The sequence below is a fragment of the Haematobia irritans genome, chromosome 2 (genome assembly GCF_050003625.1).
Source record: "Haematobia irritans isolate KBUSLIRL chromosome 2, ASM5000362v1, whole genome shotgun sequence".
Taxonomy (NCBI): domain Eukaryota; kingdom Metazoa; phylum Arthropoda; class Insecta; order Diptera; family Muscidae; genus Haematobia; species Haematobia irritans.
In genome coordinates this window covers 160,613,597-160,638,414 of record NC_134398.1, presented here as the reverse complement: position 1 = coordinate 160,638,414, position 24,818 = coordinate 160,613,597, and the positions used below count along the sequence as shown (strand labels likewise).

The following is a 24,818-nucleotide window of genomic DNA, read 5'->3' as shown; positions in this document are numbered from 1 at the left end:
TATCGAGCGATAAATCATAAATAAACTTTTGCGAAGTTTCCTTAAAATTACTTCAGATTTAAATGTTTCCCATATTTATACCCTTCACCACTACTGTGGTACAGGGTATAATAAGTTTGTGCATTTGTATGTAACGCCAAGAAGGAGTAATCATAGACCAACCTTTTAATATACGCAAAAAAAATGTGCAAATGATTTACACTCATATGACCACAGAGGCCAATTTTTTGCTCCGATTTAGTTGAAATTTTGCACAGGAAGTAGAATTAGCATTGTAGCTATGCGTGCCAAAATTGGCTGAAATCGGTTCAGATTTAGATATATCTCCCATATATAGCTTTCGCCCGATTTACACTCATATGACCACAGAGGCCAATTTTTAACTCCGATTTAGTTGAAATTTTGCTCAGAGAGTAGAATTAGCATTGTTGCTATGCGTGCCAAATTTGGTTGAAATCGGTTCAGATTTAGATATAGCTCCCATATATATGTTTTTCTGATTTCGACAAAAATGGTCAAAATACCAACATTTTCCTTGTAAAATCGCCACTGCTTAGTCGAAAAGTTTTAAAAATGACTCTAATTTTCCTAAACTTCTAATACATATATATCGAGCGATAAATCATAAATAAACTTTTTCAAAGTTTCCTTAAAATTGCTTCAGATTTAAATGTTTCCCATATTTTTTTACTAACATTCCACCCTAGTGCATTAGCCGACTTAAATTTTGAGTCTATAGATTTAGTAGAAGTCTATCTAATTCGGTCCAGATCGAGTTATATTTAAATGTATGTATTTGGGACAAACCTTTATATATAGCACCCAACACATTTGACGGGTGTGATATGGTATCGAAAATTTAGATCTACAAAGTGGTGCAGGGTATAATATAGTCGGCCCCGCCCGACTTTAGACTTTCCTTACTTGTTTTTACTAAAATTGTGTTCCACCCTAGTGCATTAGCCAACTTAATTTTTGAGTCTATAGAATTTGTAAAAGTTTATCAAATTCTGTCCACATCGAGTGATATTTAAATGTATGTATTTGGGACAAACCTTTATATATAGCACCCAACACATTTGACGGATGTGATATGGTATCGAAAATTTAGATCTACAGAGTGGTGCAGGGTATAATATAGTCGGCCCCGCCCGACTTTAGACTTTCCTTACTTGTTTTTTACTAAAATTGTGTTCCACCCTAGTGCATTAGCCAAATTTTGAGTCTATAGATATTGTAAAAGTCTATCAAATTCTGTCCAAATCGAGTGATATTTAAATGTATGTATTTGGACAAACCTTTATATATAGCACCCAACACATTTGACGGATGTGATATGGTACCAAATTAAAAGTGGAACTGTTACCAGTGACTGGCTACGAAACACACTTGGAGCCCAGGTTCGAATCCTGCAAGAACCTCGATTTTTAAGTTTTTTTCATTTTTATTAAATATTTTGGACGAAACTTTTTGGCGCCATATTTTTAAATTTGTTTTTAGTTTTTTAAATAAAATATTTTTTTGAGAGTTTTATGGCATTGTTAACGCTAACGAGAAGTAGTGCCAAAAAGTATTTGAGAAAAAATTACTACCTTCGATAAAAAATGGAAGTTATTCTAATAAAACTCTTTTTAGTATTTTAAGAAAAAAAATAGAACGTCCCATAAAAATGTAAGTTATTAAAAAAATCTTTTTAGGCGCATCCGGATATTGTTTTTTTTTAATTTATAATTTAATAAAATAAAAACAAAATAATGAAATACCTAAATGCATTTTATACTAAATATATTCAAAGAAAACCTCATTATATGAGATAAATTTTCGAATGCTTAATTCATAATAAAAAGGAAGTTATGCCGTTAATAATTAAAATCAATTCCAGCCAAATGAATTTTCAAAAAAAAAAATACATAACGAAATTAAAAGTGGATGTGTTATGTTCTCGATTGCTTCAGAAATGCAATGTTACCAGTGACCGGCTACGCAATACATCATGACTTGGAACCCAGGTTCGAATCTTGCGCGACCCGCGTTTTTTTTAAGATTTACTTTTTTATTTTTATTAAATAATTTCGACGAATCTTTCTGGGGCCATTAATTTTTGTTTATTTTGTTTATAAAATAAGTTTTGTACACAATGGATCGTTTATTGACATAGTTAGCGCTAGCAAAAAGTAGTGCCAAAATGTTCTTGAGAAAAAATTATATTCCATAAAAAAAAAACAAAACGCAATTTGTTGCTCAAAATTTTATTTTTAAGTGCTTTCCGATATTATTTTTAAAATTTTATTATTAAGTGCTTTCCGATATTATTTTTTTTTAATTTGTAAATATAATAAAGATTTTAACAATGTAAATAACATATATAAATGGATTTTATACTAAATATATTCAAAGAAAATCTCATTATTTTATATAAATTATCTTATGCTTATTTCATAATAATGAGGAAGGTAATGTGCGATTAACACCCAAAGTGGCTGTCCTATGTCATCAATAGCTTCATAAATGCAATGTACCAGTGACCAGCGTTACCGTTGGGAATTTTCAAAAAGTGGCACAAAAAGTGGCAAACGTCGAAAAAAGGGGCACAATTATTTTTGAAAAGTGGCACATTCTTTTTATTAACTTATACAAAAACAAAAAAAACTTAAGAAATAAATACTGCTATGAGGTCAAGTTAAAATATATTTTGCGAATTCATACAAATTGGTGAACAAATCCTATTTAAAATTATTTTTTAAGCGTCTATAAAATAATCAGGCCTTTCAATTATATCTTTAAATTTATTTACGATATCAAAATAATTTATATCATCATTGGTTTTTAAGTAATGCGGAACCCCCTTTTCTTCAGTTTTTTGTCATTTATGTCAATTCATGGTAAAATTTGTCCACAACTTTCGGATTGTGATGTCGTTTTGTGACCTATCTATATTGTTTTAATGTTTTAATATACAAAGAATTTTTATAGTCGATATCTGCTAAATCACGTTTTTACAAACTTTCTTACAAAATTTATGTATATTTGTAATAGAATATTTTTGTTAAATATAATTAATAAACAATTTAAGGTAAGCACTATGTTCGATTTTCGAGTTGAAATTTTCGCGGTTACTTTACTAAAACAGTTCAATATAAAGCAGATAAATTAACTCAATAACTCAATCATTTATAATTTTGATTATTTCAGGAAAAGTAATCGCGAAAATAAAGTGATTTTCAACTCGAAAACCGAACATAGTACTCACGTTTAGGAGGATTCGCTTTGGAATGTTCTGTTAACGGTATTCATACTTTTGATAATATAAACTAAAAATTTAAGATAAATCTTTGGTATTTGAAAGTGCATTTTGGATCTTTAACATATACTTTCTCTAATTTCTTAGGACACTGTTCTTCCAATTTTTCTCTAATGAGGTAATGCTTCAATACTGTCCACTGTTCCAGCATTCATTTTGAGGAATATAGTAGAATTGGAACAATCTGTCTCAAAGGGCGATTGCAATTTTTTCTAACTGGGTCCTTATGGGATCCATCATCAATTATTTCCTGCGGTCGTAATACACACCTTAAACATTTTCATATTTATCCTGATATTTCATGCCACAATAAATTTGGCATATTCAAAGTACGGTTTACCAAATAAGTTGAATCGTAACTGTTCACGTAATAAGAATTAATGAGCGAAGGCTGTTGGTGCACAATATTAAATTTTCTTAATAACACATCTATGGTGATAACTACCCATAATATTTAAACTTTTGAAAAAGTGCCACGAATTATTGGAAAAGTGGCACAAAATCGTAAAAAGTATCACATTTAGTGGCACAAACAAAAAGTGGCGCAAAAGTGGCACCGTCCAAGAAAAGTGGCAAATTTGCCACTAAAGTGGCACAACGGTAACGCTGCCAGTGACCGGGTACGCAAAACGTCATAACTTGGAGCCCAGGTTCGAATCCTACGAGACCCTCATTTTCTAAAACAATTAGTTTTTTTTTGTTTTATTTGTTTTTATTTTTAGTAAATATTTTGGATGAAACTTTCTAGCACCATATTTTTATTTTTTTTTTTTTTTTTTTTTTTTGTAAAATATTGTTTAGCCCGAATACCCTTTCGAGAGTTTGTTGCTTACGAAAACGCTTGCGAAAAGTAGTGCCAAACGTATTTGAGAAAAATTACAAGATTCTATAAAAGAAATGGAAGTTTTCTACAAAAAATTCTTTTTAGGCGCAGATCGATATTATTTATATTATTTAATTTGTAATTATAAAGAAGTAAGTAAATTTAAAACAAAATAAATAAATTACCTAAATGCATTTTATACTAAATATATTCAAAGAAAATCTCATTATATGAGATAAATTATCGGATGCTTATTTCATAATAAAAAGAAAGTTATGCCGTTAATAACTAAAATCAATTCCAGCCAAATGAATTTTGAAAAAAAAAAAAAAAAAAAAAATTACATAACGAAATTAAAAGTGGATGTGTTATGTTCTCGATTGCTTCAGAAATGCAATGTTACCAGTGACCGGCTACGCAATACATCATCACGCGACCCGCGTTTTTTAAAAGATTTTTTTATTTTTATTATATATTTTGGACGAATCTTTCTGAAACTATATTTTTTAAATTGTTTTGTTTTGTTTTTTATTTTTATTTTTTTTTGACCAAATAGTTATTGGTCAGAATCGCCTTATGAGTGTTTGTTGGAATGGTTAATGCTAGTGTGTATTTGAGAAGTTGTTCTATAAAAAATTCTTTTTAAGCGCATCCCAATATCCTCTATCAATTTTTTTTCCACCATCAATGATGTTCATTTTTGCAAGTCTTCGAAAATAAGCTATTTGAAGTGAATATTTAAATTTTGGTCAATAAAATGTCGCAAAGCAGAATGGAAAATCAATACAAATGTAAAAAATAACAATGAAAATAAGAATAAAAATAAAATTTTCATCCTCGCAGGGAGTTGAACCTCTGTCACTTGACTTTTTCACTCCTATGGAAGTTCTTTTGAGAAGGGTTTGCAAATAATGAGAATTTAAAATTGTGCATATATTGAGTTTACATGTGAAAAATATATACAACCCCAACAAAACAAAACAAAAAATGGAAGTTGTTCCACAAACATTTCTCTTAAAGCGCATCCCGGAATCCCCCATCAAGATTTTTCCAATTCCGATGCAGTTCTTTTGAAGAAGTCCACAAACATTTCTTTTAAAGCGCATCCCGTAATCCCCCATTAAGTTTTTTGTGGACAAGTCCACAAACATTTCTTTTAAAGTGCATCCCTGGATCTCCTATCGATTTTTTTCACTTCCGATGCAATCCTTTTTGACAAGTCTTAGAAAGTACGGAATTAGTCCGTTTTAAGTGATAATGTAAGTTTTGTAAAAAAATGAAAGTAAAAAAATAATAATAAAAAATAAAAAATAAAAAATCAACCCCGCTGGGATTTGAACCTGTGCCGTTTGACATTTTCACTCCCATGGAAGTTCAATTGAGAAGGTTTTGCAAATTACGTTAATTTTTAATTTTTTGTTGATTGTTAATGGAAAAATATATTTATACAAATATATATGCCGAAAAAAAAAACGATGTATAACATAAAAAAAAAATATTTTGTTTAAAAAATATTTAATATAAAAATTGCCGCTGGTGAGATTTGAACCAGCGTTCTTTATTTTTTCATTCATAATAATAAAGAACATCTCAGGAAGTAATTAGAATGTCATGCCGTGGTGTCATATGTTATTAGGTTCATATCATAAACATTTGAATACACGTTTTATGCATTTTATTCGATGGCGTTTGTGGCTGAGTGTGCTAAGGCGTTCTGTTATGGTGCCAAACAGACCCAGGTTCAACTCCCGGTGGTAGCAAAGATTTTCAATTTGTAAAAATTAGGTAATAAGAAAATAAAAGTGCAACAAAAACTGCTAGTAATATATTAACGAAGTGTGTCGTTAAAAGTCAGCAAATGAAACAATTTCGTTAATACAACGAAATTTCTTTTGTTATTACAGAATCATCGGAATCTTCGTCAGAAGATGAAACATCGAGTGAGGATGACGAAGATACGAACAGCGTTGATTTAACAGATATGACGGCCATACGATTAGATGAATCTCATTGTCCGGCCGGATTGGAGAGGAGCATGTATGAATTGGCTTTTAAATTTCGAACCGATAGACATGATATGGAACGAGCATTGAGCGAAGCCCTCAGGCAAATCGAAATAAAAAAGGAAGAAATAAAAGAGGCTGAAAAGAAAATGAAATATCATGAGCAAATCTACAATCAAGAGAATCAAACTTTGCTAGAGTTCAGGGTAAGTTGTTGTTGCATTACATATCAACCACCTTGTATGAGAACAGTAGCTTCTAACTGAAATAAAATACGGACTTTATACATATACCTTCTTGGTTCGTACACCGATCCTGTGTTACCGTTGCACCACTTTTCTAATATCCCGTGTAAAAATTGGAGGATCCAATCCTATCTAATAATATCAAATTGGATCTGTTCAGATATTGGTTCAGACATAATTAGATATGCACAGATATGCTATATATGGTGCTAGATCTGGTTAGATATAATTGCAGATCTCATCATATATAGTATAATATCTAATTATATCTGGCATATCTAATAATATATGCTTGGATACGACCATATATAGCACTATATCTAATAAGATATGGTAGATATAACATCATATCTGACTATATATGGGGTTAAATACGGTCCAAAATATAATAAAAAAAATCATGAACAAGTTAAAAAGATTTTTGAAATACACGTCTAAACCTCAATGTCATTATGGCAAATGTCAACGCCGTCAGGGGCATCACTTCTAAACAAATTTAACGCCAGACTAGCTGAGAAAATTAAGAAATTTAATATAATTGTTTTCAATGTGTTCCTTTGATAAAGTGTATATCGTTTCCTTTATTGCGGAGATTATGTAGGTAAGTAGATTGTATTTGTTATTTCCTTAGTAGTCATTTTCATATTGTTTTACTATTTTCTAGATTTGGAAAAAAAGGAAACCTCAGTGGTGTACTGGTTAACATGCCCGCCTTGCATTCAAAAGGTCACGGTTCAATCCCAGTTCCGACCAACACCAAAAATTATTTCGGCGGTGGATTATCTCCTCGCAGTAATGTTGGTGACATTTCTGCTTCAAAGATTCTCTAAGTTGTTTCAGCGCAACGTGAAATGCCGATAGGACTCGATTATAGCAAGGAGGTCCCATGTTATTGAGCTAATTATTGAATCGAGCAGCAGTCAGTGATAAGTGAGATGTTGATCACTGTGATGTCATGATGGTCTGAATAGTATGTATGAGCCTAAAATAACAGCCTATCGCTATACCTAACCTAATCCCGAATACACTTTAAATGTGAGTATTAAAAGCAACATAAAATATATGGCAATTTTTATTGCAACTTAAAGAAGAATGATCCAAAACAATACTAATACTTGCTTACATAGTTCAATATATTCCCATATTTGTTTATTCCTATATTTGTTTAATAATTGTTTTTTTACGTAATTTCATTGCAGATTGCCTTAACGCTGTAATACTTTAGTCGCGTGTCTAAGTCCAAAGCAGAAGAAACAAACGAAAAACCCTTGGACAACACTCTAACTCAACTGTCAATACTCTTAAATAGCTTTGATGGATCAATTTAAATTAAATATATTTATTATGCACATACTTTTTGTCTGTATTATTAAATAAAACAATTGATCTCATTTTATATACAAATTATGGGCTTTTATGTGTTGAAAGATCTCGAAAGATACAATTGTATCAAATAATATACAATTATATCAAATTAGATCTGATTAGATGTGTCTCATTTTTGAGATCTGATCAGATCCAATTTCATAGTATTTAGATCTGACCAGATATAACCATTTTTCGGATCTGCTCAGATCTGACCATATCTTGGCTCAGATCTAACCATATCAAATCAGATCCCCCAATTTTTACACGGGATGCCACTCTTTTGAGGCGTTGACACATTTGTGACACTTTTTGTGTCATTTAATGCCATATGTTTCAGATTTTTGTGGGATCTCCGCAGAACTGTTAGTTTCAAGGTTTGATTTTCGTGAAGTGGAGATAAAAATATTGTTGGTTTTATTTTAATCTGATTAAATTCAATTCAATTCAATTTCACAATTTTATGGAAATGGATGCCACTTTTGTGATACTTTTTAGTAAATCTCAACACCAACGCTGCATCGATTCCAAAACTTGAATTACAGCTGGAGTTATCGATTATCAGTTCAGCGAATAGTCTCTTTATATAGGATCGGATAATACATATTTTCCAATAAATAAAAAAATTTATATTTACTTCGATCTATGCATTTCATTTACATATTTCCAGCGTAAACGTCAACAGGAGTTAAATAAAGTTTATGTGGCCGTCATACTCCATATGCATCAGTTACAACATTTTCGTGAGGGAGAGGACTATCGTGATCTAAGTAAAGCCGTTCTATTTGATTCCACCCTGTTGATGAACTTAATGGGTCGAGTAGACCAATTAAAAGTAGAAACATTGGAAACTCGTCGCATGCATCGTATTAATATCGTTCATTTGCGTCGATTGAATACTGACTTGAAATTTATGCGTTCGGAAATAAGTAGGCTAGAGGATTTAATTCGCCAAGAAATGATGAAGAAATTTGGTATGGTCATAAATATGGACGAACTCGAAGAGGAGGTTTTAAGAAAATACGTATTTGAATTGGAGACTACAGCCGAGGATGAAATGCATTCATTGGAAATGGAAATGAAGAAAAAGAGGGTGAGTACACATAAAGGATTTTTAAAATAATAGCAGCATTTAGGCATATAATGATAGTCACACTGAAAAAACAGTGAACCCACCAGGAAGAAAAATTTCGGTTAATTTTAGACAATTTTGAATATTTTTAGAAAATTTTAACTAAACAGTATAACAAACGCTGGCATCACGCCGATGTCATAAAAATAAGTAAATATTTTTCGACAAATTCAAGAAAATTTATTAGACATAATTAAGTTTTTTCATTTGTTAAAGAAAATTTTGTAGTTTGAAGGAAAAAATTGGAGTTCAAAATTGCAAGAATGCCTTTGGTGACATACGAAGTTCATCATGAACGCATTTGTAGTAAAATTTACAAATTTAAAGAAATATTGAACTATTTTGTGGAAGGCGCGAATTTAGTTAATCTGTATCCTTCATTTGTGTATATTTTTTTCCTCGGTTTAATTAATTTAACTAACGTACACAAAAAATTATTAGAGTAGAGGAAACTTTCTCCAAACATAATAACTCCATGAACTAAAATAAAGTTAAATTGGCTTTAGTGAAATAGAGAGTTCACTTTTTTTTTGAGTGCATATAGACTATTCGGTTCACTGCGATACCACATGTGGTATCTCCCCTTATAATCAGGGATGGAAAATGCAGTACTATAGTACTTTTTTCAGTGGTCAGTGCCGTAGTACCCCCGGGAATGATTTAGTACCGTTTGTGTATACAGTTTTGAACCGATATTAGATTTATGGTACTATAGTTGTTACAAAATGTTTTACAATTTTAAGAAAGTCTTTAGCAAACTTATTTGTTAATGCTTTTTTACAAATTTGGCAAAACAATCAAGTTCATGTGGGAAGAAAATCTCGATTTTGTAAGAGCCAGAATCATGTACTAAAATAATACAGTCACGGTTGAAATATATAGAAAATTTTATATATAGAAAATTTTGTCAAAATTTTATTTCTATAGAAAATTTTGTCAATATTTTATTTCTATAGAAATTTTTGTAAAAATCTTATTTTTATAGAAAATTTTGTCAAATTTTTATTTCTATAGAAAATTTTGTCAAAATTTTATTTCTATAGAAAATTTTGTCAAAATTTGATTTCTATAGAAAATTTTGTCAAAATTTGATTTCTATTTTGTGAAAATCTTATTTCTATAGAAAATTTTATTTCTATAGAAAAGTTTGTCAAAATTTTATTTCTATAGAAAATTTTGTGAAAATCTTATTTCTATAGAAAATTTTGTCAAAATCTTGTTTCTATAGAAAATTTTGTCAAAATTTTATTTGTATAAGAAATTTTGTCAAAATTTTTTTTCTATAGAAAATTTTGTCACAATTTTATTTTTTTTTTATTTATTAATTTTGTTAACATTTTATTTCTATAGAAAATTTTGTCAAAATCTTGTTTCTATAGAAAATTTTGTCAAAATTTTATTTCTATAGAAAATTTTGTCAAAATTTTATTTCTATTGAAATATATAGAAAATTTTATATATAGAAAATTTTGTCAAAATTTTATTTCTATAGAAAATTTTGTCAATATTTTATTTCTATAGAAATTTTTGTACAAATTTTATTTTTATAGAAAATTTTGTCAAATTTTTATTTCTATAGAAAATTTTGTCAAAATTTTATTTCTATAGAAAATTTTGTCAAAATTTTATTTCTATAGAAAATTTTGTCAAAATTTGATTTCTATAGAAAATTTTGTTAATATATTATCAAAATTTTATTTTTTATTTATTTATTAATTTTGTCAACATTTTATTACTATAGAAAATTTTGTCAAAATTTTGTTTCTATAGAAAATTTTGTCAAAATTTTATTTCTATAGAAAATTTTGTCAAAATTTTATTTCTATAGAAAATTTTATTTCTATAGAAAATTTTGTCAAAATTTTATTTCTATAGAAAATTTTGTCAAAATTTTATTTCTATAGAAAATTTTCTCAAAAATCTATTTATACAGAAAATTTTCTCAAAAATTTATTTCTATAGAAAATTTTCTTAAAATTTTATTTCTATAGAAAGTTTTCTCAAAAATTTATTTCTATAGAAAATTTTGTCAAAATTATTTTTATTTCTATAGATAATTTTGTCAAAATTTTATTTCTATAGAAAATTTTGTCAAAATTTTATTTCTATAGAAAATTTTGTCCAAATTTTATTTCTATAGATAATTTTGTCAAAATTTTATTTCTATAGAAAATTTTGTCAAAATTTTATTTCTATAGAAAATTTTGTCCAAATTTTATTTCTATAGAAAATTTTGTTAAAATTTTATTTCTATAGAAAATTTTGTCAACATTTTTCTCTATAGAAAATTTTGTTAAAATTTTATTTCTATAGAAAATTTTGTTAAAATTTTATTTCTATAGAAAATTTTGTCAAAATTTTATTTCTATAGAAAATTTTGTTAAAATTTTATTTCTATAGAAAATTGTGTCCGAATTTTATTTGTATTGAAATATATAGAAAATTTTATATATAGAAAATTTTGTCAAAATTTTATTTCTATAGAAAATTTGTCAAAATTTTATTTCTATAGAAAGTTTTCTCAAAATTTTATTTCTATAGAAAATTTTGTCAAAATTTTATTTCTATAGAAAATTGTGTCAAAATTTTACTTCTATAGAAAATTTTGTCAAAATTGTTTTTATTTCTATAGAAAATTTTGTCAAAATTTTATTTCTCTAGAAAATTTTTTCAAAAATTTATTTCTATAGAAAATTTTCTCAAAATTTTATTTCTATAGAAAATTTTCTCAAAATTTTATTTCTATAGAAAATTTTGTCAAAATTGTTTTTATTTCTATAGAAAATTTTGTCAAAATTTTATTTCTATAGAAAATTGTGTCAAAATTTTAATTCTATAGAAAATTTTGTCAAAATTTTATTTCTATAGAAAATTTTTGTCAAAATGTTATTTCTATAGAAAATTTTCTCAAAAATGTATTTCTATAGAAATTTTTTTTAAAATTGTATTTCTATAGAAAATTTTGTCAAAATTTTATTTCTATAGAAAATTTTGTCAAAATTTTATTTCTATAGAAAATTTTTGTCAAAATTTTATTTCTATAGAAAATTTTCTCAAAAATGTATTTCTATAGAATTTTTTTTTTAAATTTTATTTCTATAGAAAATTTTGTCAAAATTGTATTACTATAGAAAATTTTGTCAATTTTTTTTATTTCTATAGAAAATGTTCTCAAAAATTTATTTCTATAGAAAATTATCTCAAAAATTTATTTCTATAGAAAATTTTCTCAAAATTTTATTTCTATGGAAAGTTTTCTCAAAATATTATTTCTATAGAAAGTTTTCTCAAATTTTAATTTTATTTTATATTTCTATAGATAGTTTTGTCAAAATTTTATTTGTATAGAAAACGTTCTCAAAAATGTATTTTTATAGAATATTTTGTCAAAATTTTATTTCTATAGAACATTTTTTCAAAATTTTATTTCTATAGAACAAGTACCTCTTAGTTGGAGGGGAATAGTTTTCAAAATCTATCAAAACATCAAGAATTATACCAATCTACCAAACAGTAAAAAATCTACCATTTTGGTAGAATTCTACCAACTGTGGCAACCGTGTTTGTCGGCCATAATATGTCCCAAGATAGTCAATTCGAACAAATCTAAATTGATTTTTTTTTAATGTTATTTGCACACTCAAAATAAAATGAACCCACCATTTAAGAGAATGTAGTTTATTTTTAGAAAATTTTAACTAAAATAGTTTTCTAATTGCAGCATATGACAAATAAGTTAATACTTTTTTTTTGTCAAATTGAAGAAAATTTTTTAAAAATAATTATTTTTTCTGTTGTTTAAAATGTCTTTAGCGCTGTACGATGTTCAAGACAGGTACAATTTTAGTAAAGTTTAGAAAATAAGAACTATTTTATTTTTTAGTAAAATTCCCCATTATATTTGTATACAACTTTTTTTTCTTATTTTTAATTCACGTCATTAAATTTAGCAAAATATTATTAAAATAAGGAACATTTACTCACAATGAGCAATATTTAACTAAAATCAACTAATCTTCATGAACGAAAATAAAGTTCAGTTGGCTTTAGCGCCCTCTTTTTTCAGTGCACATTTTTTGCCTTTGAACAATAAAATTTAAAAAATAATAAAAATAAAACGCTTTACTTTGTTCTATTGTGTTAGGTTAGGCAGCCCGAAATTTCAGACTCAATTAGACTATTCAGTCTATTGTGATACCACAAGTGGTGATCATATCTCATACCTATGAGTGCTGCCCGATTCTATGTTAAGCGCAAAATTCAAAGGGCGAAACAACTTTTACAGAAATTTAATACATTCAGAAATGTCGCCAGAATTACTGAGAGGGGATAAACCACCGCTGAAAATTTGTTGGTGGCGGGGATGCCAACCATTGGTCCAAGGCGGCTCCAGAGCATAATTGGTTCTTCTAAGGATTCCCCGTCAACTGCAAAGTTCCCAATTTAAAATTTCGTCTCATGTACACTGTTTTACATGTTCGCTCATGTAACCACTCAGTCAAAACTACGGTCGAATATACTTGTCTCGTTGTAACAACGATTAAATATTCTAGATATTTTTGCACAGACTGTATTCCTGAAGCGATAGACTATATTCGTGATATATATCATTACAATGATTTTTGAGATAAAAGAAAGAAGATTCAGCTTTCACTTTTTCAGCCGATCTCCTGCAGTTTTAACTGGCGCTTGCCGTTATTTCTAACAAGTTTCTTTGATTTATTCAGACAGCAGCTCAAGCTGGATACACTTCCAAATTTATCGAAGTTTCCATTTTCTTTTCTTTTTTCTATTGATTTACGATAAGATAACATTTTCATCGATGCATTTTATTCTCCGATTTCATTCCTTACACATGACAACAAATATGAAATACGATAGCCATCATATTGCAATGATTGGTTATTCCACACATACACACACTCACAATATCCCTATTTAAGATTCTATGAGAGACTCAATCAGTAAAAAAAGGACGGCGAAGCATAAAAAAAGAATTTTCCATATTATTCGTTACGGCATAAGAGTCTATTTTCACTTCAAGGAATTTCATTTGAAATATATTTACAACATAGATATGTGCAGGTAGGGTGATACATACTACAATACATGGCGCTAATAGGATAGTTTATGATTTGTTTTTTGAGGGTCACAACACCCGCTGTGTTGTTTTGCCATGTAAGATGTCAACTCTTCAATCACACTCTGTGCAATAAAAGTGGCATGGGCAATTCTTGGAAAATTTCAAGTGGTCAAAAAATCATAAGAACCCAATAAATATCTAAGAAATATGTAGAAAATCATTTTCGGCAAACAAATTTTTTGTTTCTATTTCTATCATCACTTTTTTTTCAAATGCGACTGTGGGCTATCGACCTATCAATCAATGCTCAGCTCTTCATATTTTGGATATGATAAATTTAGAGTGTGGTGGCTTGTCTTGTTTTTTAATCGACTTTTACTTGTTCCAAAACTTAACTGTTAATAAAAAATAAAATTTATATGCATTACGCTAGACAATCTAAATATTCTTAAAAAGTAAAAAAGATAAGAACTTCAACAGCTACATTGTACTTGTTACCCCTTTATAGGATCTTATGACCACGCATCTGCAGCACATTGGTGCGTTATCAGCCATGGCTGCACATGTAATGCATTTTCGTTTTTCTCTTAATTGCCTGTCTATCTATCCTCAATACACATATCGCAGATAACACATGTTTAGAAATCTAAACACAGTTCTTGATCCCTTCATATAGAAGTGTCAATAAATAATTATGAATCGATATGAACCAATTTACCCACGATAATTAGAGAGCCAAATTTCAACCGCATCGGATGATATTTGTTTCTCAATAAGGTTACAAATATCAAATATCAAATTATCAACATGGTTAGAGGTTATATATTGACATCAAATTCCAAGTTTCAATCGAATTGGATGAAATTTGCATCTCCAGCAAGGTAGAATCAACCGAATCGGATGAAATTTGCTCATCCAAACGGCTCCGCAAGCCAAATCTGGGGGGTTAATTTATATGGGCGTTATACTTGGAAAATTTTTTCAAAACTTTATTTCTATAGAATATTTTGTCAACATTTTATTTAAAAAAAAAATTTGTCAAAATTTCATTTCTATAGAAAAATTTGTCAAAATTTTATTTCTATAGAAAATTTTGTCAAAATTTTACTTCTATAGAAAATTTCGTCAAAATTTTATTTCTATAGATTTTTTTTTCAAAATTTTATTTATATAGAAAATTTTGTCAAAATTTTATTTCTATAGAAAATTTTGTCAAAATCTTGTTCTATAGAAAATTTTGTGAAAATCTTATTTCTATATAAAATTTTGTCAAAATTTTATTTCTATATAAAATTTTGTGAAAATTTTATTTCTATAGAAAATGTTGTCAAAATTTTATTTATATAGAAAATTTTGTCAAAATTTTATTTCTATAGAAAATTTTGTCAAAATTTTATTTGTATGGAAAATTTTGTCAATATCTTATTTCTGTAGAAAATTTTATGAAAACCTTATTTCTATAGAAAATTTTGTGAAAAATTTATTTCTATAGAAAATTTTGTGAAAAATTTATTTCTATAGAAAATGTTGTCAAAATTTTATATCTATAGAAATTTTTTTGAAAATTTTGTCAAAATTTTTATTTCTATAGAAAATTTTGTCAAAATTTTATTTCTATAGAAAATTTTGTCAAAATTGTATTTCTATAGAAATTTGTAAAAATTGTATTTATTTTATTTCTATAGAAAATTTTGTCAAAATTTTACTTCTATAAAAAATTTCGTCAAAATTTTATTTTTATAGAATTTTTTTCAAAATTTTATTTATATAGAAAATTTTGTCAAAATTTTATTTCTATAGAAAATTTTGTCAAAATCTTATTTCTATAGAAAATTTTGTCAAAATCTTGTTCTATAGAAAATTTTGTGAAAATCTTGTTCTATAGAAAATTTTGTGAAAATCTTATTTCTATATAAAATTTTGTCAAAATTTTATTTCTATAGAAAATTTTATTTATATAGAAAATTTTGTCAAAATTTTACTTCTATAGAATTTTTTTTCAAAAACTTATTTATATAGAAAATTTTGTCAAAATTTTATTTCTATAGAAAATTTTGTCAAAATCTTATTTCTATAGAAAATTTTATCAAAATTTTGTTTCTATAGGAAATTTTGTCAAAAATTTATTTCTATAGAAAATTTTATCAAAATTTTATTTCTATAGAAAATTTTGTCAAAATCTTATTTCTATAGAAAATTTTCTCACAATCTTATTTATATAAAAAATGTTGTCAAAATTTTAATTATATAGAAAATTTTATCAAAATTTAATTTTATATGTAATATATATTTATTTTATCAAAATTTTATTTCTATAGAAAATTTTGTCGAAAATTTATTTCTATGAAAAATTTTGTTTTTATAGAAAATTGTGTCAAAATTTCGTTTCTTTTATGTCTATAAAAAAATTTGTTACAATTTTATTTTTATAGAAAATTTTATCAAACATGTATTTCTATAGAAAATTTTGTGAAAATCTTACTTCTATAGAAAATTTTGTGAAAATCTTGTTTCTATAGAAAATTTTGTGAACATTTTATTTCTATAGAAAATTTTGTCAAAATCTTGTTTCTATAGAAAATTTTGTGAACATTTTATTTCTATAGAAAATTTTGTCAAAATCTTGTTTCTATAGAAAATTTTGTGAAAATCTTGTTTCTATAGAAAATTTTATTTCTATAGAAAATTTTGTCAAAATTTTATTTCAACAGAAAATTTTGTCAAAATTTTATTTCTATAGAAAATTTTGTCAAAATTTTATTTTTATAGAAAATTTTATCAAACTTTTATTTCTATAGAAAATTTTGTGAAAATCTTATTTCTATAGAAAATTTTGTGAAAATTTTATTTCTATAGAAAATTTTATTTCTATAGAAAATTTTGTGAAAATCTTGTTTCTATAGAAAATGTTGTCAAAATTTTATTTCTATAGAAAATTTTGTCAAAATTTTATTTCTATTGAAAATTTTGTCAAAATTTTATTTTTTATTTATTTATTAATTTTGTCAACATTTTATTTCTATAGAAAATTTTGTCAAAATTTTGTTTCTATAGAAAATGTTGTCAAAATTTTATTTCTATAGAAAATTTTATCAAAATTTTATTTCTATAGAAAATTTTGTCAAAATCTTATTTCTATAGAAAATTTTCTCACAATCTTATTTATATAAAAAATGTTGTCAAAATTTTAATTATATAGAAAATTTTATCAAAATTTAATTTTATATGTAATATATATTTATTTTATCAAAATTTTATTTCTATAGAAAATTTTGTCGAAAATTTATTTCTATGAAAAATTTTGTTTTTATAGAAAATTGTGTCAAAATTTCGTTTCTTTTATGTCTATAAAAAAATTTGTTACAATTTTATTTTTATAGAAAATTTTATCAAACTTTTGTTTCTATAGAAAATTTTGTGAAAATCTTACTTCTATAGAAAATTTTGTGAAAATCTTGTTTCTATAGAAAATTTTGTGAACATTTTATTTCTATAGAAAATTTTGTCAAAATCTTGTTTCTATAGAAAATTTTGTGAACATTTTATTTCTATAGAAAATTTTGTCAAAATCTTGTTTCTATAGAAAATTTTGTGAAAATCTTGTTTCTATAGAAAATTTTATTTCTATAGAAAATTTTGTCAAAATTTTATTTCAACAGAAAATTTTGTCAAAATTTTATTTCTATAGAAAATTTTGTCAAAATTTTATTTTTATAGAAAATTTTATCAAACTTTTATTTCTATAGAAAATTTTGTGAAAATCTTATTTCTATAGAAAATTTTGTGAAAATTTTATTTCTATAGAAAATTTTATTTCTATAGAAAATTTTGTGAAAATCTTGTTTCTATAGAAAATGTTGTCAAAATTTTATTTCTATAGAAAATTTTGTCAAAATTTTATTTCTATAGAAAATTTTGTCAAAATTTTATTTTTTATTTATTTATTAATTTTGTCAACATTTTATTTCTATAGAAAATTTTGTCAAAATTTTGTTTCTATAGAAAATTTTGTCAAAATTTTATTTCTATAGAAAATTTTGTCAAAATTTTATTTCTATAGAAAATTTTGTCAAAAATTTATTTATATAGAATATTTTATCAAAATTTAATTTTATATGATAGATTTATTTAATCAAAATTTTATTTCTATAGAAAATTTTGTCAAAAAATTATTTCTATGGAAATTTTTTTTCTATGTTAAGCTCAATGACAAGGGACTTCCTCTTTATAGCCGAGTCCGAACGGCGTTCCACATGGCATGCTAACCATTCCACCACGGTGGCTCCCAGCTAAACATAAAGCTCCTTGCTTGTATTCTACCGCATATTGGCCACCAAAATCAACGGATCTCAATTCGTTAGGCTTTTACGAGGACACTGGGGCAGTTTGGAGAGTAAGTTTTACACTAAAAACTAAAAATGACGGTCGTTTAAAGACGATGCTCCGCCAGGAACGGGCCATAATACCACAGAGTCACTTTCGTGCATCTTGTAATGGCTTTGTCGGTCGCTTAAGGAGCCACCGTGGTGCAATGGTTAGCATGCCCGCCTTGCATACACAAGGTCGTGGGTTTGATTCCTGCTACGACCGAACACCAAAAAGTTTTTCAGCGGTGGATTATCCCACCTCAGTAATGCTGGTGACATTTCTGAGGGTTTCAAAGCTTCTCTAAGTGGTTTCACTGGAATGTGGAACGCCGTTCGAACTCGGCTATAAAAAGGAGGTCCCTTGTCATTGAGCTTAACATGGAAACGGGCAGCACTCAATGATAAGAGAGAAGTTCACCACTGTGGTATCACAATGGACTGAATAGTCTAAGTGAGCCTGATACATCGGGCTGCCACATAACCTAACCTAAGGCCATAATTCATGCCAAAGATAAACAATTCTTAAAAATCAAAACAGATACAAAAATTGTGTGTTATTTCAGAGATTGTTTGCTTTCGATCAATAAAATTAAAAAAGAGCATGAAGTAAATACGGCCGAATGTTCGGTCAGTCCAAATCTTAAATACCCACCCCCACACTGAGAGAAAAATATGTTTTGCATATGTTCCGATGTAAACAAAATAAGTTTCGGGCATGATTTTTTAAACACAATATATTTAAGTGCAAAAATGTAATGCTCCTAGACTAGCATAAAATGTTTGGGATACATATGTTAATATGTTAGAATATATTATGTTTGGGACATTAATGTTTCATAAAAATAATATGTGTGAATGTAAACATATATAAATTTACAAATTTCGAGTAAACATACATATATGTTGTGGTATTTTATTCAGATAGCGACAGAGTATAGAGAGAGTTCAATAGAGGGTCTAAATAAATGCCCTGAATGTACCCTAAATTTACTAACATCTAGGCCTTTTAAATTTCAGACAGAATTGGCTCTGGCACAAGAAGAACTCATTAAGGAAACTCAAATGCACTGCGATAAAATGAACATCTTGGCTATACTGACAGAGGAGAAAACATTTTTGGAGAAACTACTACTTTGTCAAGAAAAGAATTTTCAAAAATGGTCCAAGCCTCCGAGTCTAAGTTTAGATAAGGATATTGAAAAACTTACGATTATTGAAGAGGAACAAAAGGAACAGATACGGGTAAGAACGGTGGTCTACATATATCTAGGAAATTTACAATTGAGTGTTAATAAAAATTATTAAGTTCAAGCATATAATGTTCATAAACTAGTATAACATGTTTGGGACATATATATTAACATGTTAGAACATATTATGTTTGGGACATTACATTTTGTTAAATGTAATGTCTTTGGATGCCAACATATATTTATTTAGAAATTTTGTACAAACATATATATTTTTAGAAACGTACACTGAAAAAAAATTGTCGTGAGGCCAAAGATTTCATGTCCTTCAAATACGAATGCAAATTTTGCTTAGCATAAAAGACGCATTTCTCTAATATAAAGTTTCTTTCTTTGTCAAAAAGTTTATAAACTTTTCAATGAAGTCGTATTGTCCTTATAATTAAGTGATTTGACTTCAAAATGGGTATCATAACATGAAAGAAATTATTTTTGGGCTAAGGTCAACTTAACTTTAATAATTCAGAAAAATTCTTTAAAATTAATGAAATTGTCTTTAAATTTGTTGTCTTTTTGCATCTTGGCTACAAAGCAAAAAATCGTTCAAAATTAGGACATGTTTTTCAACACTTTATTTTAAAGACGTTTTTTACTTGAAACATAGTATAATTTCTACTGGAAGTCGAGTCTGAATTTGGAAAATAAAGTTGTCTTTAACTCTTTTTTAAAAGACTTTGATAGCATATGAAGAAAAAAGCTGACAAAGCGAAAAATTTAAATTTGCTTCCTAAAAGCAAGAACACAAAACCTAAATTTAAAAGAGAATTGTGTCTTACTTGTATTCTTACTTGTATTCTCCGCTTCTCGTTATCAATACCAAAATATTTAAAGTAAAGACAAAATCTTTGGAACCGGGCATGCTTTTTTTCAGTGTAAGTGAGAGCGAGAGAATAGAGAAAAAAGTTAAAGATGGTGATGGAGTTAGATAACGAAAGACTTCAATATAACACACTGAGAGAATCAAATGATACTCTACTTGAGATTCCATTCCTTTTGGTATGTTTCTTGTACACTCAAAAAAAGTTTACTTGGATACAAAGATTATGACCTTCCTTTAAGGATTTTGGTGTTGATTCCAAGCCAAAGATGCGGCTTCTTTAAAATAAAGACATTTTTTAGGGACCTCCCTGGCTTTAAATCTAGGATCGATAAAATTAAAATTGGATACAGATCTTATTCATCGAATTTTTATTCTCTGTTTGCGATATATTAATAAAGGTATTCATGTACAAACAAATTCCAGTTTAAAAATCCAAATTATGCCAAGTACTTCAAAGTAAAAACTGTGTTCTTAATGCTAAAAAACTTTAAACCAAAGATGCAAATCCTTAAAATAAGTCTTAGCCTATATTTGAAGCATTTTTATCTTAAATTTAAATTCAATATGTCAGTTGAGTTAAAGACGATTTCTTTAAAATAATTCTTCAAAATACTGGTACAACAACATCGTACGAAAAATCTAATAAAAGGAAAATGAAAAACTTTTTTCAACATATACAACTTAAGTACAACAAAGAAACATCACACAAATTGAAACAGTACTGCAGAACAATAAGTAAATTAGCAAAGCAAACAGAAAGACGTACATTTCTCCTTCAATGCCGAAAACTAGGAATAACGCCAAAACATATAAAGAATGCAACAATACATATACCAGATCTTTTCAACTATCCACAAACAAAACAGCAAACAGACAAAATACAACAAAACTTACAGCAAAAGCTTCTAAACGTAGAGATCAGAGAGAGCCATATCACATTAAAACAAATAAAAACTGAAATTCACAACATTGAGAGAGAAATGGCACATACACTGAACGAAATGGAACTATTAAAATTTAAACAAGAGCAATGGAAAAGATATAACAACATAAAATCAAGGACCAAACAGACTCATTTTTCCAAAATAGAACGCCTGAAACAAGATCAATTCTCCAAATTTGACTTCCACTTCAACGAAGATTGGTTTATAAATCTTACAGACATTGAATTCAGTCGGGAAAGCAAATGGATATTATCGTTGGGAAACAAATTCGCATTACCAATATGTAAAAAGAATTTCGCACCAATACCACTGATCGCAGACATTGAACAATGGATACAGACCATAAAAGACGACAAGGAAAAAGATATCACAAGAGCAAAATGGGCCAATAGAATCTGCGAATACAAGAAAAATATAAAAAATACGGAGAAAGAAAAATTTATATTAGGAATCTATGAAAACACAAAACGATTCATATCACAACACAAGGACAAAATCAGAATCACTTCTGCAGACAAGGGAAATAAGACGGTGGTAATATACAAAGAAGAGTACAACAACAAGATGAATGATATACTAGAAGACAAAAACACATACAGAAAAGTACGAGAAGATCCAACCTCAAAACTACAAAGGACAAATAACAATATTGTACAAGAACTTTTCAAAAAAGAATATATAACAAAATGGGAAAAATTCAGACTAACGTCAAATTGTGCGGTAGCACCAGAACTATACGGTCTCCCTAAAATACACAAAGATTGTGTCCCTCTCAGGCCCATCTCATCATCGATGAAAGTCCCATGCTATGGACTTGCACAATACGTAGGTAAACTACTTAAGAATCTTGAATCCCCGACGTACAATGTGAAAAACTCAATGGAAGTAAAAGAGAAGATTAAGGACGTAATTTTGGAAAAAGACGACATAATTGTATCATTTGACGTGGTATCATTATTTACTAATATACCGACACACTTAGCTATTAAGATCATCATGGGAAAATGGGATAAACTTAAAGAATACACGAAGATTCCAAAACAAAAAATACTCCAAATACTTCAATTCTGTCTTAACGATAACAATTACTTCAAGCAGGACGACACATTTTACCATCAGACGTATGGTATGCCAATGGGAAACCCCCTTTCCCCGACGATAGCTAATATTGTGCTAGACAATCTTTTGGATGAAGTGATATTGGAGTTAAACAGTAAAAATATAAAAATTAAACTAATAACAAAATACGTGGACGATCTACTGGCAATAATCAACAAGGACGACGAGCAGGAAATAATGAAATTACTGAACTCGTATCACACCAAAATTCAATTCACAATTGAAAAGGAAAAAAACGGGGAAATCCCATATTTAGATATGAAAATGATAAAAGATGGAAGCTCAATTATTACAGACTGGTACACGAAAACTACAGCTTCGGGAAGAATGATAAACTATCACTCAACCCAACCAAAAACTATGAAGATAAATACAGCCTCAAATTTTATACAGAAAGTAATGTACCTGAGTGATGACAGATTCAAAAGTCAAAATATTTTAAAAATTAAAAATATTCTTCGACAAAATAGTTTTCCAGTACATCTAATCAACTCACTAATCAACAAAACTCATCATCCAAAAACTCACAAAGAAAAAATACAAATGGAGAACTCAAACATTTTTTTCAGTGTCCCATTTATCCCCAAATTGACGGAATGCAAAACTTGGTTGAGATCAATAGAGGAAGAAACAACAACAATAGCATACAAATCAACGATTATTTACAACAAAAACAAACAGAACAGACAAAATGCAATTAGACAACGTTGTGTACGAACTAACATGCAATGGAAACGAAAGGGAGACATGCAACATGCACTATGTGGGTACAACAAGAAGACAATTGAAAATACGAATGGCAGAACATGAAGCCGACATCAACAAACATAGAGAAAGCACAGCTTTAGCACAACACATAAAAGAGAGTGGCCATAGCATAGACTTCAAAGCTGTTAAAATTCTCGACAGAGAGAGAAATGAGAAAAAACGTTATACACTGGAGAGCCTACGCATTCAACAGAGAATAGAGACGTCAATGAACACTAAGGAAGACAAAGATAACACCAACTTACAGTATTCCATTGCAATAATTTAAAGAGTAAACATACATAGTTCTGTGATATAGATTTAAAGTTTTGCTGCAATATTTCCATTTTATTTATTTATTTAGTTATTATTATTGTTTGTGATGTCCAGTTTTAATAATTTATAAATGAAACAAATGTAAAACAATTGTAAGTAAGAACTAAAATCCACAATTACTGAAATCTAAATAGAATTTTCCTCTACAGATATTTCAAATAAAAAATTCTCTGGAAAAGGTCGGAAAAAAGCCGACGAAACGTCGAGAAAAAAGATGAAATAAACTTGTTTTATTTGCATTTATATATATTGACCAACAAAAATCTATTAAAACTAAGTGGTCATAAAAAGAAAAAGAAAAAATGTTTTTCTTTATTTTAAGGAACATTTGCCTTACTTCAAAGAAGATTTCAAGATTTGTGTCCTAAATTTAATGAAAAAAATTTTTGAAGCAAGGATTATAAACTTTCTTTTAATTAAAATGCCATTATTTTAAAGAATTTTATCCTTAGCATTGCGTAAATTTCGAGTCCTAAAATTTAAGTTGCATAATCTTCCATATTAGATCAATATTTTTTTCAGTGTATATGAACGAAGCAAATCGGATTACAAAATTGACCTCTGTGGTTAAGTCTAAATCGGGCGAAAAATATATATGGGTGCTATATCTGAATCTAAACCGATTTCAACCAAATTTAATAAGCATAGTAAGAATGTTAATTCTACTCTTCCACGTAATCAGAGTACAACTTTGGCCTCTGTGGTCATATTAGTCTAAATCGGGCGAAAGATATGTATGGGAGCTATAACTAAATCTGAACTGATTTCAATCACATTTAGAACACTTGATTATACTACTAATTGCATTCCCTGTCCAAAATTTCAAACAAATCAGGATAAAACTCTGGCTTCTGGGGCTATATAAGTCCATATCGGGCGAAAGATATATATGGGAGATATATCTAAATTTGAACCGATTTCAATCAAATTTGGCACACTTAACGATATTGTACTCATACAAAATTTCAAGTAATTCATGGTAAAACTCTGGCTTCTGGGGTCATATCGGGCGAAAGATATATATGGGAGCTATATCTAAATCTGAGCCGATTTCTTCCAAAACCAATAGGGTTCTACTCTGACCCAAAACAGTAACTTGTGGCAAATTTGAAGTCGATTGGACTAAAACTGCGACCTGGACTTTGATTACAAAAATGTGTTCACAGACAGACGGACATGGATATATCGACTCAGGGACCGATCCTGAGCAATATTGCCAAAGACACCGTATGTCTATCTCGTCTCCTTCTGGGTGTTGCAAACATATGCACGAACTTATAATA

At 27.9% G+C, this 24,818-nt stretch overlaps 1 protein-coding gene across 1 annotated transcript in view; it reads left to right on the top strand.

Annotated features, from left to right (window-relative positions):
- Positions 1-24,818, top strand: part of LOC142226635 (cilia- and flagella-associated protein 44) — a 51,246-nt gene that overhangs the window by 18,450 nt on the left and 7,978 nt on the right. Inside the window, exons 9-11 of the mRNA XM_075296737.1 lie at positions 6,029-6,333; positions 8,408-8,830; positions 19,337-19,561. Of these exons, the coding sequence (XP_075152852.1) occupies positions 6,029-6,333; positions 8,408-8,830; positions 19,337-19,561 (953 nt within the window). The remainder of the gene's footprint in view (positions 1-6,028; positions 6,334-8,407; positions 8,831-19,336; positions 19,562-24,818) is intronic.